The 15,015-nt window shown below is 37.7% G+C and overlaps 1 protein-coding gene across 1 annotated transcript in view; it reads left to right on the plus strand.

Annotated features, from left to right (window-relative positions):
• The window catches only part of LOC121518519 (protocadherin Fat 3), a 119,555-nt gene that overhangs the window by 67,098 nt on the left and 37,442 nt on the right, over positions 1-15,015 (plus strand). The window contains exons 30-40 of the mRNA XM_041800868.1: positions 699-833; positions 2,312-2,711; positions 3,548-3,744; positions 8,820-8,973; positions 9,088-9,321; positions 9,564-9,742; positions 12,511-12,724; positions 12,812-13,026; positions 13,112-13,249; positions 13,452-13,595; positions 13,673-13,870. Of these exons, the coding sequence (XP_041656802.1) occupies positions 699-833; positions 2,312-2,711; positions 3,548-3,744; positions 8,820-8,973; positions 9,088-9,321; positions 9,564-9,742; positions 12,511-12,724; positions 12,812-13,026; positions 13,112-13,249; positions 13,452-13,595; positions 13,673-13,870 (2,208 nt within the window). The remainder of the gene's footprint in view (positions 1-698; positions 834-2,311; positions 2,712-3,547; positions 3,745-8,819; positions 8,974-9,087; positions 9,322-9,563; positions 9,743-12,510; positions 12,725-12,811; positions 13,027-13,111; positions 13,250-13,451; positions 13,596-13,672; positions 13,871-15,015) is intronic.

Here is a 15,015-nt window from a genome sequence, read left to right on the forward strand (position 1 = left end):
AGGAAATCATAAAAGTCAATACAGTTAAAATCACTATTTTCTCTCGTATTGTCTTTTAGACCTCATCGTGCTGGTGTTAAGCTCCACAATAGGCAGTCCTGTGGCGTTTTCAACAGTCCACAAACTGACCAAAACATATTACAACCATACTTGAAAAAAGTCAAATCCAGCAGATATATTGAAAAACATGCAAAAACAAAATAAGAGCCAGTGTAAAGTTTAAAACTGGTTATGTATCAGGCTGAAGTTAATACTGGTACTCACTGAGACCTACAAAAGCAAACAAGACCATCTGCAAAAAGTCTGATTAACTCTATACTTAAGTTATTGCTCCTTACTGATGATGTATCAAATGTGATTATTAACCACATTCTGTACACATTAAAGATTTTCAATAAGTGATACCTTTAATTGTTAAAAGACAGGAGGATATCAGTTATATCTCAGGACAGTCTTGTACATGATAGGACAATATCAGCAAATTGAAAGAAGGTAATATGTTGTAATCTAGGGGCGCAAATTAATGTAAATCAAAAGTTTCCCATATGAGCTTTAAATAAAGATCATCTAAAGACAAAACTATAACTGATGTCAAGACTTGAGTTTGTAACCTGCAGAGCAACAAACCAAAGAACAAACAGTGTTGGGATTAAATGGAGCCACAACTCTGGTTAACTGATGATTTCTTTTTCTTTCAGGTCCTAGATGTGAATGACAACAAGCCTGCGTTTGAGACAAACAACTATGTTGCCACAGTGATGGAGGGCATGCCTGTGGGGACAAGAGTGGTCCAAGTCCGTGCACTTGATCCAGATTGGGGCTCTAATGGACAGGTGTGTGTCAGCCAAGCTCAGCTTTAGGGTTGTCATAATACCAGAGTCTTTAACTTCAGTGTGAATGCAAATAAAATAAATCAAAGATACTGATACCTCTTGAAACACAGTGGCATCAAAATTTCCCCATCAATTGTCAAAGTCAGTGGTTCTCAACTGGTGGGTCAGGACCCAAAAGTGGGTCATGAAGCTCTTTCCAGTAGGTCTTGAATGTATAAGAAAAAGTGTCAAAAAAGCCTATTTAAGAAGTGGACACACTATAAATTCTTTCTTTATTTTTTAAAGTTTTCTTAAGATGACAAGTAGCTTTCAGCATTTGTCTCAAGATTTCTACTTATTTATCTCCTTTTCTTTGGATAACAAAGCTGGTTTTCCCAAAGTAATGAGAAAATTCCTGCAGAAATGTCCGACTTTCCATGCAGGCTCAGGAAATTAGAGTAAAATAAGATGTGTGCACACATCCCCTTCTGTAATCACATGCATATAAATGTAATTGTTTTATTTATTTATCATTTATTTGACATGGACACACAGTAACATTGCTACTGTGACATTTAATCATATGCAGGCCCCAAATGCACTGCTGTGAGTGTTTATAGGAAAGTGCTAATTTTCAGCACCTGTCCATTTTGTCCTGTCTCTTTGTTTTGCTCAACTTAGGGTCCAAACTGCAATGGTTTACTTTAGATACATTAGAGTGACTGGATTTTTTTTTATATATAAACCTGGGTCATGATCTTTCTAAAAGTAGCTAGTGGTGGGTCCTGATGGCTGACAAGTTGAGAACCACTGGTCTAAGTCACCATATAAGGTCATTTATTTGCAATGTTTCAGTAATAGACCTTCATTAGGCAAACAGAAGTTTTAAACGAAAGAACTGTTCCAGAATATCTAGTACCAAAATGTAGCAAATTAATGACATTTTTTATTGCAAGTTTGTATGTGGGAGTTTTTGCACCTGCTGTATGAAATAAATGTGCATTGATGTGCAAAGCCTTTTCTATAATTTAAAATACCATAAGTCTGAGGCAACCCAGTTTGAGAGAATTATTTTTTACTATTTTTACTTTTTTATTTTTTTGCTGACAAAACTTTAAGTAACTGCTGCACATAATGGTAATGTTTAGTTACAAATATGATAATTTGTGCAGATTAAACAGTGTCACCTCCTCTGCTCTCAGGCTATTTGTTAGAGGTATAAAATAGTTTTTGCATATTTTTGATGCACCTAAATGACAGGAATATCAGGAATTGCTGACCTGGGAATTTGAATAGACTATGGGTGCCCTCTCTCTTTTAAACACAGTAGCTTTTGGCTAAAATGAATCAAAAGGTATCAAAGTGTCAACATTTTTGACAACCTGACTCAGTTGTGTACCTTGTTCTTCCTGCATTTTTTCTAGTCCTTTATTTGGCTGCACTTGGTTTGAAAAGATACTGTTTTTTTTCCTTTTTCTTTTTTTTTTTTTTTACTGCAGGTTACATACAGTCTCAAGCCTATGCTCACTTATAACATGGACTTGACTAAAGATACCCGCTCCTTCCCCATCACCGGCCCCATCACTACTGGTTCATTCTTCGCCATCGACAGTAAAACAGGCTGGATCACCACCGTGAATCCGATGGACCATGAGTCCTGCTCCAGCTTCAGCTTTGAAGTAGTGGCCTCTGATCTGGGGGAGTCACGCTCTCTCTCCTCCACAGCTGTGGTGACTGTCACAGTATCAGACGTTAACGACAACCCTCCCAGGTTTGAGAGGGACCTGTACCGAGGTGCTGTGAAGGAGAGCGATCCCCTGGGTGAGGTGGTAGCCGTGCTGAAAACCACGGATCAAGACGGCACTGATCAAAACCGGCTCATCAGTTTTTACATCACCGGTGAGGAGGAGAACAGAGCACCAACATAATGTAGCTGAACAGATTCTGAGCTGCAGTGATTGTCCCTTGTGCAATGCAGTGAGCGTTGCATAACAATTATTCATTAAGCCTAATGGGGGTGCCATTATTAAAGGTCATATTTTAAATGAGTTTGAACTCAAATGTCAAACATGACTTACCTTTTATTTTTCATATTAACTTTTAATTCTTTTATGTCACGATGCATGCATTATACAACAAAACATTTAAAACAAGGAAGAGAAGCCCTTTTTATGCCAATTGTGTTTTAAATTTGAATATATAATGAAGGAAAGAAGGCTGTTTGGTAGCATGTACTAAATTTACTGTAGAATCAGTCACCCTGGGAGCATCTTGACTATCACAGACTAACACGTGACTATGTGTTGTCGCCTCTTTTTTATGGGTGTCATAAAAAATCTTTGAGAGGACTCTCCAGCAGAACTCTCACCTTCACACTCAGCCTAATGCTTTTAATTCATGTAGCAGTGTCTGATAATCACTTACGATGATATATTTTGGCCTCATGTTCTGGCATTTTAAAATACTGATTGGCCTAATGGAAGTGCTGTAATAAAAGGTCAGATTTTTAAACTCTCAAAGGCCAGTGGTGCAACACATCAGCTCGGTTTGCTGTGTTGATAGATGTGTATTGATTGTGCCAAAGGGTACCTTCATCATTTGTGTGTAAGTGTGATGCTTATTCATCCTGTGAATGAATAACAATTCCTGTTTATTCACATGTCTGTTGTAATCCATCTTCACCTCGCTCTCTGCTGCAGTGTCAGGGTTTTAATCCTCTGCCATGTAATTTGCAGGGGGAAACCCGCGGGGCGTGTTCGGCCTGGCCCTCGTTCAGGGAGAGTGGAAGGTTTATGTGAGCGGACTCCTGGATCGTGAGCAGCAGGACTGGTATTTGCTTAACATCACAGCAAGCGATGGCCTGTATGTCGCCCGTACGGCAGTGGAGGTTACCGTCATGGATGCCAATGACAACAGCCCCATCTGCAACCAGGTCAGGGATATGGATGAATGGAAGTAGGTGAAAGAAAAACATACAAAGCAAACTAACAGTGGGGACTGGGAAACAGGGTTATGGACCTCTGACATTTTACAGAGACTTCATTCTGTTTCTCTCCAATCTAAAATCACTGATATGTCACTAATAGGAATTCTTTAAATAAAATAGTCAGTAAACGTATATACATTTTGACATCTAAAAATGGGCTGCGGCCTATATACCGGGGCAACTTTTGTACCAGTATGTACCAGACAATTGAAAATGTATCCCCTTTCATTGTGTACTGCAAGCCTTCACTACTCAGAACATTCTTAAATAGGTCTACATTAAAACACAAACCACACCAGTTGGGGTTGGTGCCACTTTTTAACTGCTTTTCCCCCTCGCAAGGTTATACGTAACTGTACATTTTAAGAAAACAGGGAGTATACTGTTAAGTTAAACTGTTGAGCACTGTTTTGAATGACAACACTACTCATAAGGACAACAAATGACAGGTGGAGAAGGGCAGAGTGAGTCATCAGATATGAGTCTATTTCAAAACAATCACCAGAGGCTGAGAGTGCACCTACTTAATTGTAAAAGTGGGAGCTCTGTTATAGAACTACCACCACAGATTTTTTTTGTTTTGTTTTGTTTTGACCGTGTTTGTTTGTTGGTTGATGTTGTATTGTGTGTTGATGTATATGACCTTATGTGTTAGACCCCAGCCAAGGTATTTGCTAGTGCTAATGGGATCCTAATAAAGGAAAGGAAAGAAAAGGCATAATCTGACCAACAGATTTGAATATATAAGTCCTTAGTCGTAGTTCAGACGCGGGTTCAAACTAAGTTTACCTTTATTGCTGGACAGGTCTTAAAGGCAAATAAAATTGAATTAATAATAACTGAAAATTGAATGGTTGAACTATTTATTGATTCGTTGTGACCTATTTAATAAACCATTATCATGCTGTACTTTTATCATCCAATCACACAATAGGTCATGACCACACACACTGCCATACAAAGTCCAATTACTTCAAAACACCTAAAACCTCCTCCTGAGTAAATAAAGGCTGGTTTAGCAGGATTTGTTCTGTTCAAATATTAATTCTCTGTTGAACAATAAAGTAATCTAATTGGAAATAGCATAAAAAATTGACTTGTTCTATTTTTCGGGGAATTAAACATAATCTGCAAACAAAACTGACTGATTTCTTGTATAATTTAAAATAATAATTTTTGCTGTAGCATCTTTTTAATTGTTCACTGAATTACTCAAGACAGCATTTATCCAAACAACAGAGCAGAATCAGTGATTAAACCAATCAGCTTTAGCTCAGAGTGCTCATGCCCCTCCAGAATCTCCCCAACATAAGTATATATAATGGAGCAAAGGCTGATAAATGACAGGAAATCACTGCAAAAAGCTAAGACAAATGGGCTGTGCAATCTTCCGGGAATATCCCTTTACATTTAGTCCTATTCTGCAGTTCTTCGATTTAAGATAATTACTTGAGAAACTTTCACTTTCCTTCCAAACTCATACTAATTCCTTTTGAAATCAATTCTTCCAGTTTCTCTGTTAGCCTCCTATACTTGTCTTCATAGACTGTTCCAAGCCTTTGTTTCTCACACAGTAGTGCAGCAGCTTCAAGTGGATTAAAAGGCAAAGGACTGCAGATGAAAATATAGCTTGAGGCTTGCTCTGGTAGAATATATCAAATGGTAACATTTATTTTTAATACTGTACTTGGTCCCTATGCTGGAAAAAAAACAATGTGAAAACATTCAGAAGTACAGCATGTTTTACTTGGTAGTAACTTTTAGTGCAGAGGGATCGTAGCATCTGTCAGCTGAGGGGTAACAAGAAAATCTAAAGTATTTCAGCCTCTAAACATGGGAGTTATACACTGCCTGGCTAAAAAAAGGTTGCCACCAAGAAAAGGTCACTCACTCATATATTTCGTTGGGCCGCCTTTAGCTTTGATTACAGCACATATTTGCTGTGGCATTGTTTCGATAAGCTTCTGCAATGTCACAAGATTTATTTCCATCCAGTGTTGCATTAATTTTAATATTGTTGATGGGAGAGTCTGACCACTGTGCAAAGCCTTCTCCAGCACATCCCAAAGATTCTTAATGGGGTTAAGGTCTGGACTCTGTGGTGGCCAATCCATGTGTGAAAATGATGTCTCATGCTCCCTGAACCACTCTTTCACAATTTGAGCCTGATGAATCCTGGCATTGTCATCTTGGAATATGCCCGTGCCATTAGGGAAGAAAAAATCCATTGTTTAAGAAATGAGAAGTTACTCATTGCATCAGCTGGGGTTAAATAACTTGTTGCCAGCTGAAAGATAATCGCCCATGCAGTAATTATCCAATAGGAGGCTCATACCTATTTGCTTAGTTAAATCCAGGTGGCAACTTTTTTTTTGGCCAGGCAGTATAGATGCCTTTTTAAAAGGGGTAATAGCAGTAACTGTAGTAAAATGATATGTACTTGCAGCAGGGATCACCGACTACATTTGCACGAGGGCCAGATTTTTTTCTTGGCAGATATTGTGCGGGCCAGACTGTTGATCAAGCAAATAAGATCTATTGAGATGTTTTGATCTCCTTTGTATGGCACCCTTTTTTTAGGCATTAGCAGTAAATTCAGTCCCTGTCGCCTATACTGCAGCCAGCCACAAGGGGGCGATTGAGATATTTTTGCCACATATTTCTAGGGCTGTAATGCAGTGCATTACTGGATTTGAGTCAAATATGTGTAATTCTGATTGGTGAAAAATATGTGCAGTAAAAAGGTATTTTCTCTTTGATTTCCAGGCAGGCAAATTGATAGGTTGATACTCTAACAGGTAGTTCTCACCAAGAATGGACTGATGAGTGTGTGTTTATCATGTATCTTATTATGGCTGACAGGTGGATTTTTGTGAAATGCAAAAAAAAAAAAATGTTTTTTTATCGATTTTGGGGTTCCTTTAAGGACTTTTAAAAATGAAAAGACACTGTAAATACCATAACATATTTTCCTCACATTTTCTGAATTTAATAATCTTCTGGGGCCCGGATGGGAAGCTATTGGGGGCCTGATCTGGCCCCCAGGCCTCCAGTTGCTGATCACTGACTTACATTATAATTTTAAGCTCACATAGTATAGCAGTAGTTTAAGTCTAGTTTTAGTGGTGTATAGTTATAATGTACAGTTCTTTTTCTAACAATACTGGTGACACTTGGGGACAATAGAAGGAAACTACTTGTAGCGCTTTCAGTGGCATCATTCTGAATTGGAAAGAAAAAAGTAAATAAAATATCATCAAATATTTTCAGAAAGATTAATGATACAATTCTAAAACCACTAAGTGTTAATGAATAGATTAAAGACCAGACAGTCATCTTAAGAAATAAAAAAAATGATACTATGAATAATAAGTTAAGGATTAAATTATGAATTTAAATGTAAAACTGAGTGCCAATAGTGTTATTAAAGTAAGTAGATAAATTATCACTATTAAAATAAATAAAAACAAATAGATGAAGTATTATGTAAGAGTCGGACTGAATAAAAGAGTTTTTAGATTGCTTGCTTCGTATTTTCAGTTGAGGACTCTATTCTCTAAGAAACGTGACGCCATAGGTGTTTTACTAAACAGTAAACCAGTATTAGATGAAATTCATTTATTTAACAAAAAAAGTGGTTTACTGTTTACTAAAGGTACCTATGGAGTGCAGTTTTTTGTTGAACAGATTCATGGTTTTGAATTATTAAGTCTGCAGGAGAAGAGCTGAACAGCATATCTCTATCTCTGTGGTCTCTAATTAACATATTATTCTATGAGTATTTGCATTTCCTTCAATTTTTATGCATTAACAATGAAAACAGAAACTACTGCCAATACTACAGCCAGCCACAAGGAAGCTATTGAGATATTTTAGCTCCATATTTCTGGGGTTTCTGTATCGTCCATCACTGGGTTCGACACTACTATACTGTGTCCTGATTGGTAGGAAATATCAGCAAGAAATAAGTATTTTCTTTTCAGTCTTATGCGAGGAAAACTGTACTCTCCAAGAGCCTAAAGTAGAAATTTGACACAAAAAAACTGCAGATGTAATTAGGACTTCAATGAAAAGTATGTGTTATCATGTTCATATTTACTAATGATGGCTGACACGGGGATTTCTGTAAACACGGGTCAAAAATAAGCCATTCCTGATGCAACTTTTTCATTAATGATCATATATATAGTTGATTAAATCGCTCTAGGGACATAGAGACAACAGATTCCCTAAAAAACTACATTTTTCTGAATTTAATAGTCTTTTGAGGGCTTGATGGGAAGCTCTGGGGGATCAGATATGGCCCCTGGGTCACCAGCTGATAACTGGTCAAGGGGCTGGGGTTCCAGAAGTGCTTGAGTAACAGGATGAGTAGCCAATGATAGAAAATAATCCTGGTCTATCACAAGTAAGTAGCACCAAACATGGCTGACATACAGCAACTTTTAGTAGCAGTTCAAGCTTCCTTCTGTTGCAGTCTTTGAAGTAACACCCAAACTTTCAACTGCGACAACGATCGTCATGTCTGTCATAGTTTCTCTGTCATTGCAGCTGATATGACAAGACAAGGACCTTCAAAATTTAGAATTCGGCTTTGAAAACTGCTGGGAATATTTTTTGGTTATAAGTACAAATCTGAAAATGTATATGACAAAGGAGTAGGAAGGGTTTTTTTTTTTTTTAATGTTGTCATTTCAGTGTGAAACTTCTATAATTTGACCCTTTAAGCTTACTACATATGTCTCCTATAAGAATAAAGTTTGATGTCTATGAGATGAAACTAAAGTACAGCTATGTACTATTTTTTTTGCTGCTATGTGTTCAATGAAAAGTCCATTTCTACTGTTGGTCAATGGCCGGAGTGGGGGCAGGGTCAGAAAAGGACATCATACTTTGTGCTTGTACTATCAGCAGAGCTAATGGATGAAGGCCTAACAGTTCACTGTGTTTTTAGGTGAGCAGGACAAATTTCTTTTTTTCAGCAGTGTGGATTCACTTTGTACTTTCTGTCTGTGTGCCAGGCGGTGTACAGTGCCTCTTTCCCTGAGGACATCCCCATTAACAAGGGCATCCTGACAGTGGGCGCTACAGATGCTGACTCAGGCTCCAGCGCTGAAATCCAATATTCACTCTTTGGGATTGGGGTCGAAGATTTCTACATGGATGCAAACACTGGTACATTCAATTATTTTTCTATAAAGTTTTGTACGATCAAAATATAAATACGCAGCCCAAGCTAAAGGTCTTCTCTGCAGATTCATTCATCCTGCTATTACTTTGTGTTTCAAGGTGAGCTGCGAACGGCCACAGCCATGGACCGAGAAATGACACCCACCTACAAACTCATTGCCCAGGCGACTGATGGAGGAGGGCTGTTCTGCCGCTCTGACATTTCTCTCAAAGTGTTGGATGTGAATGATAATGCACCCACTTTCTCCTCGCCTTATTACCTGGCTAGTGTGTATGAAAACGCTGCCCCCAAGGCTTTGCTTACTCGGCTGCAGGCCAGCGACCCTGATGAAGGTATGCTGTTTTATGTTGTTGGTCTAAAATTCACACCAACATTAGACACTGAATGAAAATTTAACTTACCGTTTGATAAAGCATTCAGAGAGCTTACCTTTTTAAGAGAAATATATATGAATATCATAGGATCATGTAATAAAATGAAGGCTCTTAGAAAAAGAAGAATTTTCTGACATATAGACATTTTTTGTGTTTTCTGCCAAAGTCTCGCTGTTTAATTTTATCCTCTGTTCTCTCAGGTCTGAACCGTACAGTTGTCTATTCTATTATGGATTCAGTCGGTGGATTTTTCTCCATCGATCCAGTGACTGGGATGGTTATTCTGGAGAAATCTTTGGACAGAGAGATTCAAGACTCTTATCGTGTCCGTGTTAAGGCAATGGACCAAGCTGGCCAAAGGGGAGCGCTGTCCTCACAGGTTGGTTGGTTTGTTCTAGTAATTGTTTCCACACTTTAATTTAAAGGAGACATATCATGAAAAAAACACTTTTGAGTATATTTGCGCATAGATTCAGGTGTTCGGAGTATCAAGCAACCCACAAAATTGAAATAAGCCAACCCAGTCCTTAGCTTGTGGTCCTTCTTTAAGAAAGGTTGTTTAGGGCTGGTTTATACCCTTCTGTGGTGCTTGATCTTTATTAAATTATTAATAATTTACTAATAATTATTAGTTATTAACCAAACCGTTGAAAAGATGTTTATTTAAAGCACAGGGGACTGTATTAGAAGATGAAAACAGGCATGGTATATCCCCTTTAAAGTGATATAATTATGGCTTCCTGAGTAATTTATTAGACTAGAAGATTTTTTAGACGAATCAAAGATGGTGTGTGTATTTTAAGCTTTTCTTAATCACAACACTGTTTATAAAGTTTATACTAAATATGATTAATGCCAGATATGTCACTTACACAGCATTGCTTGGTATGTAATCTGTATTTATGTCCATACCCTGGATAAGAAAACCAATGAATAAAAACATGATGTTTACTGAACAGATCAGATAAAGAGCCTAGAAGATTTAATCGGGATAAATCTTCATTGAATTGTGATGAGGATGGTGTAGGATGAAGGGGAAGGTGACAGTTACAGTGAGAAAGAGAAAACATATAACTAAGTGTGAAAATGTTGACTCTCATACCCAGTAGTTTTCTCTCTTGGGGTCTTTTTGAGTGTGCTGGAACAAACCATAAGCAAAACTTGAAACAAGCCCCAGGCAGTAGTGAGGCCAGCAGTGGCCATTTGGGGCTGTTATCAGTTTCAGTTTATGTTTAGAGGTCACTGACCATGGTTCTGAAAGTTAAGATTATTACTTGCAGCAGTTAGACAAGTTGCAGCAGTTATGATACCATAACACTGGTAGTAAAAATGTACTTCCAAACCTTTAGGCAAGATATGAAGTAGAAACATTAAAACACTGGGTAAAAGTGTCAGTAACAGTAAAATGAATGGCATCCAGCTTGCTGTGAGTGAATCTATGATCAAGGGTGCCTGCAAGGTGACTCCATTTGTTTTTGTTCATGTCAGGAAAGCCCCAGTGGGACAAATATGTCGAAGTCTTGCAGACCAGCAGCCCAAACAACATCATTAACTGATTTATATTGACAGGAAAAGAAAGAAATATGTAGAATTATTATTAGGAATCATTAAAAGATGCATGAGAATCAATAAATTAAATAATGTGTAAACTTTTAACTAAAACGTCAGTTAAAAATAGGTCTGTAATTTCTGTTTGAAATATTCTTTCAAATTAAAACATGCAGCGTTCTTGAAATTTAAAGGAGCACACGCAAACATGTTTCCTGACAAGGTGTCAAGGTTAACTGTTTGCCTCTTATACCTCAAAGTTTCATAATAAGCTTTGTGTAAAGCTTTCATCCAGGAAAATTTAATTACTAGAAAGGTAAATGTTTTCCTTAAGACTACATAGAGCAAAAACAGTCCTTTAAAGGGTTGGTAATGCCAAAAATGTGCTACATTTATCAAGCAGCCAAGAATTTCTCCCTTGGGCGTGTTTGGACACAGATTTCAATTGATTTTTGCCTCAGTCCTCTTTCTTGTTAGTAAATCCTTAAGTATCTTTTCTGGCATTACTGTTTGTGGCAGCTGTCCATGGTGCTGAAACGCACAGGGACCAGGCAAGGCAAGGCCGCCTTTTTTTTTAGAGCACCACTCTTGTGTACAGCAATTCAAAGTGCCTAACAGTGTCAAAAAACATAACACTAAGAGCATAAAAAGACATTATCTTAACAAAACAATAAATAAAGGTTGATATCATTTATTAATAACATTTGTCGAGCTTTGTTAAAATAACTCATCAGAATAATTATTTATATGATTAATGATAGAAAAATAATTATTCCACTTGCAAACTAGAATAAAATTTTTGGATCAACTTCAAAATGCTCTAAATAAAATTAATTTTAAAGAAATAAGTAAAAGAAGAGAAGAAGTGATTTTCATGGGAAGGCAGCAGTAAAAAAAAAATGAGTTTTTAGACCTGTTATTAAAAACAACATACAAGGATGGCTAATAAATAATGAGACTAAACCCGCATGGTTCACACTCACACTGAGTGTTTATTATTAAAGGTTGGGTATTCATGCACAACTACTGTAAGTTTCAATAAAGTGACATCTTTCTGAAAATATTTAACAAACTAAACAAATAATTCAAAATGATCGTCGTCTTACTATAGGAATGATAGCAGAAATGGTCTCTTTTGATGAAGAGACAGTTTAGCAAATTTTTCATGAATTTTAAACATGGAAAAAGTGTGTTCCAAAGTTGTCCTAAAACTTCTGACCCCTGATCAAAAGGGAAAGCAAATTTGGAAACTCTTTGACAGTAAGGGTATAGTTCTAGGGTCAATGGTGAATCAACTATTTCAAACAGGTTCTAAAAAAAACTGCGAGAAAAAGTCTAAAGAAAGACCACAATTGTTCTGAGACAACTGTCTGAAGTAGACCCACTGCACTGCTTTGATCAGTGGAAGACCTGAGTGCAGCGCTGTGTTGGTGCAGAGGGGGAGTATATTGAAGGAGAAAGACATTGAAAAATGTTAAAGTTCATTAGAATTGTATTACAGCATTAGTCTAGTTTTTTAATAGCCACACCTTGCATGCCAGGAGCATAAAGGACACATGGATGGGGTTATTTTGCTTACAAACACTTGTGTTCCCCCAGGTTGATTTAACCATTTTGGTGCTGGATGTGAATGACAACGCTCCAGTCTTTCAAAGAAGGGATTACAGCGTTACTGTCCCTGAGGACGTAGCTGTGGGAACAGAGGTGCTGCGAGTGTTGGCGACGAGCGCTGACATTGGACCTAATGCTGACATCACATACAGCTTTCGGTCTGGCAACGAGTTAGGGAAGTTTTCTATAGACGTAAACCAGGGTGAGCAGAAAACTTTGTATTACTGTGTTAGTTTAAGAAACTGATTATATCATTAGAAAACTAATAGTTTTCTTTTTCATGCTTTAGGTTCTATTACTGTGGCTGATGATTTGGACTTTGAAGTGTGTAAGGACTACTACCTCACGGTTGAAGCCTGGGACAATGGGGATCCTCCTCTTAGCACTGCCACTATGGTTACCATTGAACTCATGGATGTCAACGACAATGCCCCAGCCTTCAATCAGGACATTTACAACGTTCTGGTCAGCGAGGATGCGGCTGTAGGGCAGTCCATTACAAGGGTAACATACAGTCTTGTTAAATATATCTGCATATACTCTTTTTCTTTCATTAACTTTCCTTTCAATCTGAACGTGTTTTTTCAAGGTTTTGGCAGAGGACTTGGACAGCCAGGTGAATGGGCGAATCACCTACTCTATTTTGAAGGGTGACCGCAGCAACCACTTCTGGATTGACCCTGTAACAGGGGTGCTCAAAGTCAATAAGCGTCTCGACAGAGAACTAGTAAGGATGCATCTTAAAGTAAAATATCTCATACACAATCAATAGTAATTTTCTGGTTCATGAGCACAGCCTAGACAGAAAATACCCTCTGTGCTCAAGGTCAACACCCAATGAAGTCTCATAATATGCAAACATTACAGTGCTTGCTGTATTGCCTAATAAATACAGATGATATGGCACTTTGTCCCTATGCTACATGCAGGTATCCAGGTACTCTCTTTCAGTGCAGGCATTTGACAGTGGCTCTCCTGCCATGTCCTCCACTGTCACCCTAAACATTGACATCTCTGATGTTAACGACAGCCCCCCAGTCTTCACTCCTCCTAACTCCACAGCCATCATCCAGGTAACTGTGCATTCAAGCTTCTGTTTGCAGATTTTTGTGCTTCCATCACTTCAAGTCCTCTCTCTCCTTTCTCCCAGCTAAACCAAGCAGCTGACGTCACCCTGCTGAAGCTGTCTGTCAGCGACAAAGACTCGCCTAGAAACGGCCCACCCTTTGAGTTTCGTATTGTATCAGGAAATGAGGGGAATTTCTTCTCCCTGGATCAGACTGGAACTCTGAAGTCCAACCGTGCATTTGGCCCCGATTCCCCCAGAGAGTTCACACTTGAAATCCAGGTTTATTTAAACTCTGTTTATTCAAGAAAAGTTGGGTGTTAGGATAGTTTTACACAATCAGCATAAGTAGCTGCTCATTTGTTACTGTTAGCCGCTACATCAGGGTACTAGGGACTAGAATTAGTCTGTGGCCCTATACCTACAAAGATTTCACTAATGGAGAAGCTTTTAGTGGTGCCTCTTTTTATTGCTCTATATCATCAATATGGTTAAACTAGGGTTTAACCATACAAGACATCACTGTACATACCTCAGTTTTGGGGTTAGAAAAAAGTTTGGTACAAGTAAAAAGCAACAAAGTCTTGTAGCCTGTTGCACCAGTTATGTGTAAGTTTTGTCTTAAGTTATGGTGTTAAGTCCACTCTAAATCCCAGGTTAAAACTTGTTAAATTGTATCATTGTTTAGTTGCACCAGGAAGATGTAAGGTTTATCTTAACTTGTAGAGCACAACATCCAAACTAATCAAAATATTGTTGCAGATGTGACATTTTCAATTCATTTGTCAAATAAGTGAAAAGCCTTTTTTTATGGAGTATTTGTTACAATGCTGGATTGTCTCTGAACAAACCAACGGCTGAAAATAACTTTGGCTAAATGCTGTTTTTAGGGGGATTGTAGACAGACCAGGGGCACATATTTTTGCTAAAAAAGCATGAAAGAGTGTATTTTGCATAATATGTGACCTTTAAGTTATAACTTAGGCCTACATTGTTGCTGTTTCAACTGGTGCAACACTAACAAATGTTAGAAGACTGTATACTCCAACAAAAGATAAAACTTGAATTCAAACTAGGCTATGTTTTATCGACTACATAGCCCAATGCATTTTCTAGGTTTTTATCATTTATCTTGAATTAAAGTAGTGTGATTTAGTTTGTTTCATATGGTGTCCTTTGGTGCATTAAACATAAAGAAAGTAAAACACAACGAATTTGTGAAAAATTAAATGTATTGCAGACATAAATAGCATCTGGTTGTTTAAAAATATAAGAGGAATACAATGTAAAACTTCTAAAATTCAGTTTTCACTTTGTCTTTATGGGCTACTGGGAGTAGAATAATGAGAATAAAAGGTTTTTTACTGTAGTGTCAGGCAGCAACATAACAAGATTTAAGAAGTGAATGGGGTCTGAATACTTTCTGA

The sequence above is a fragment of the Cheilinus undulatus genome, linkage group 12, assembly GCF_018320785.1.
Source record: "Cheilinus undulatus linkage group 12, ASM1832078v1, whole genome shotgun sequence".
Taxonomy (NCBI): domain Eukaryota; kingdom Metazoa; phylum Chordata; class Actinopteri; order Labriformes; family Labridae; genus Cheilinus; species Cheilinus undulatus.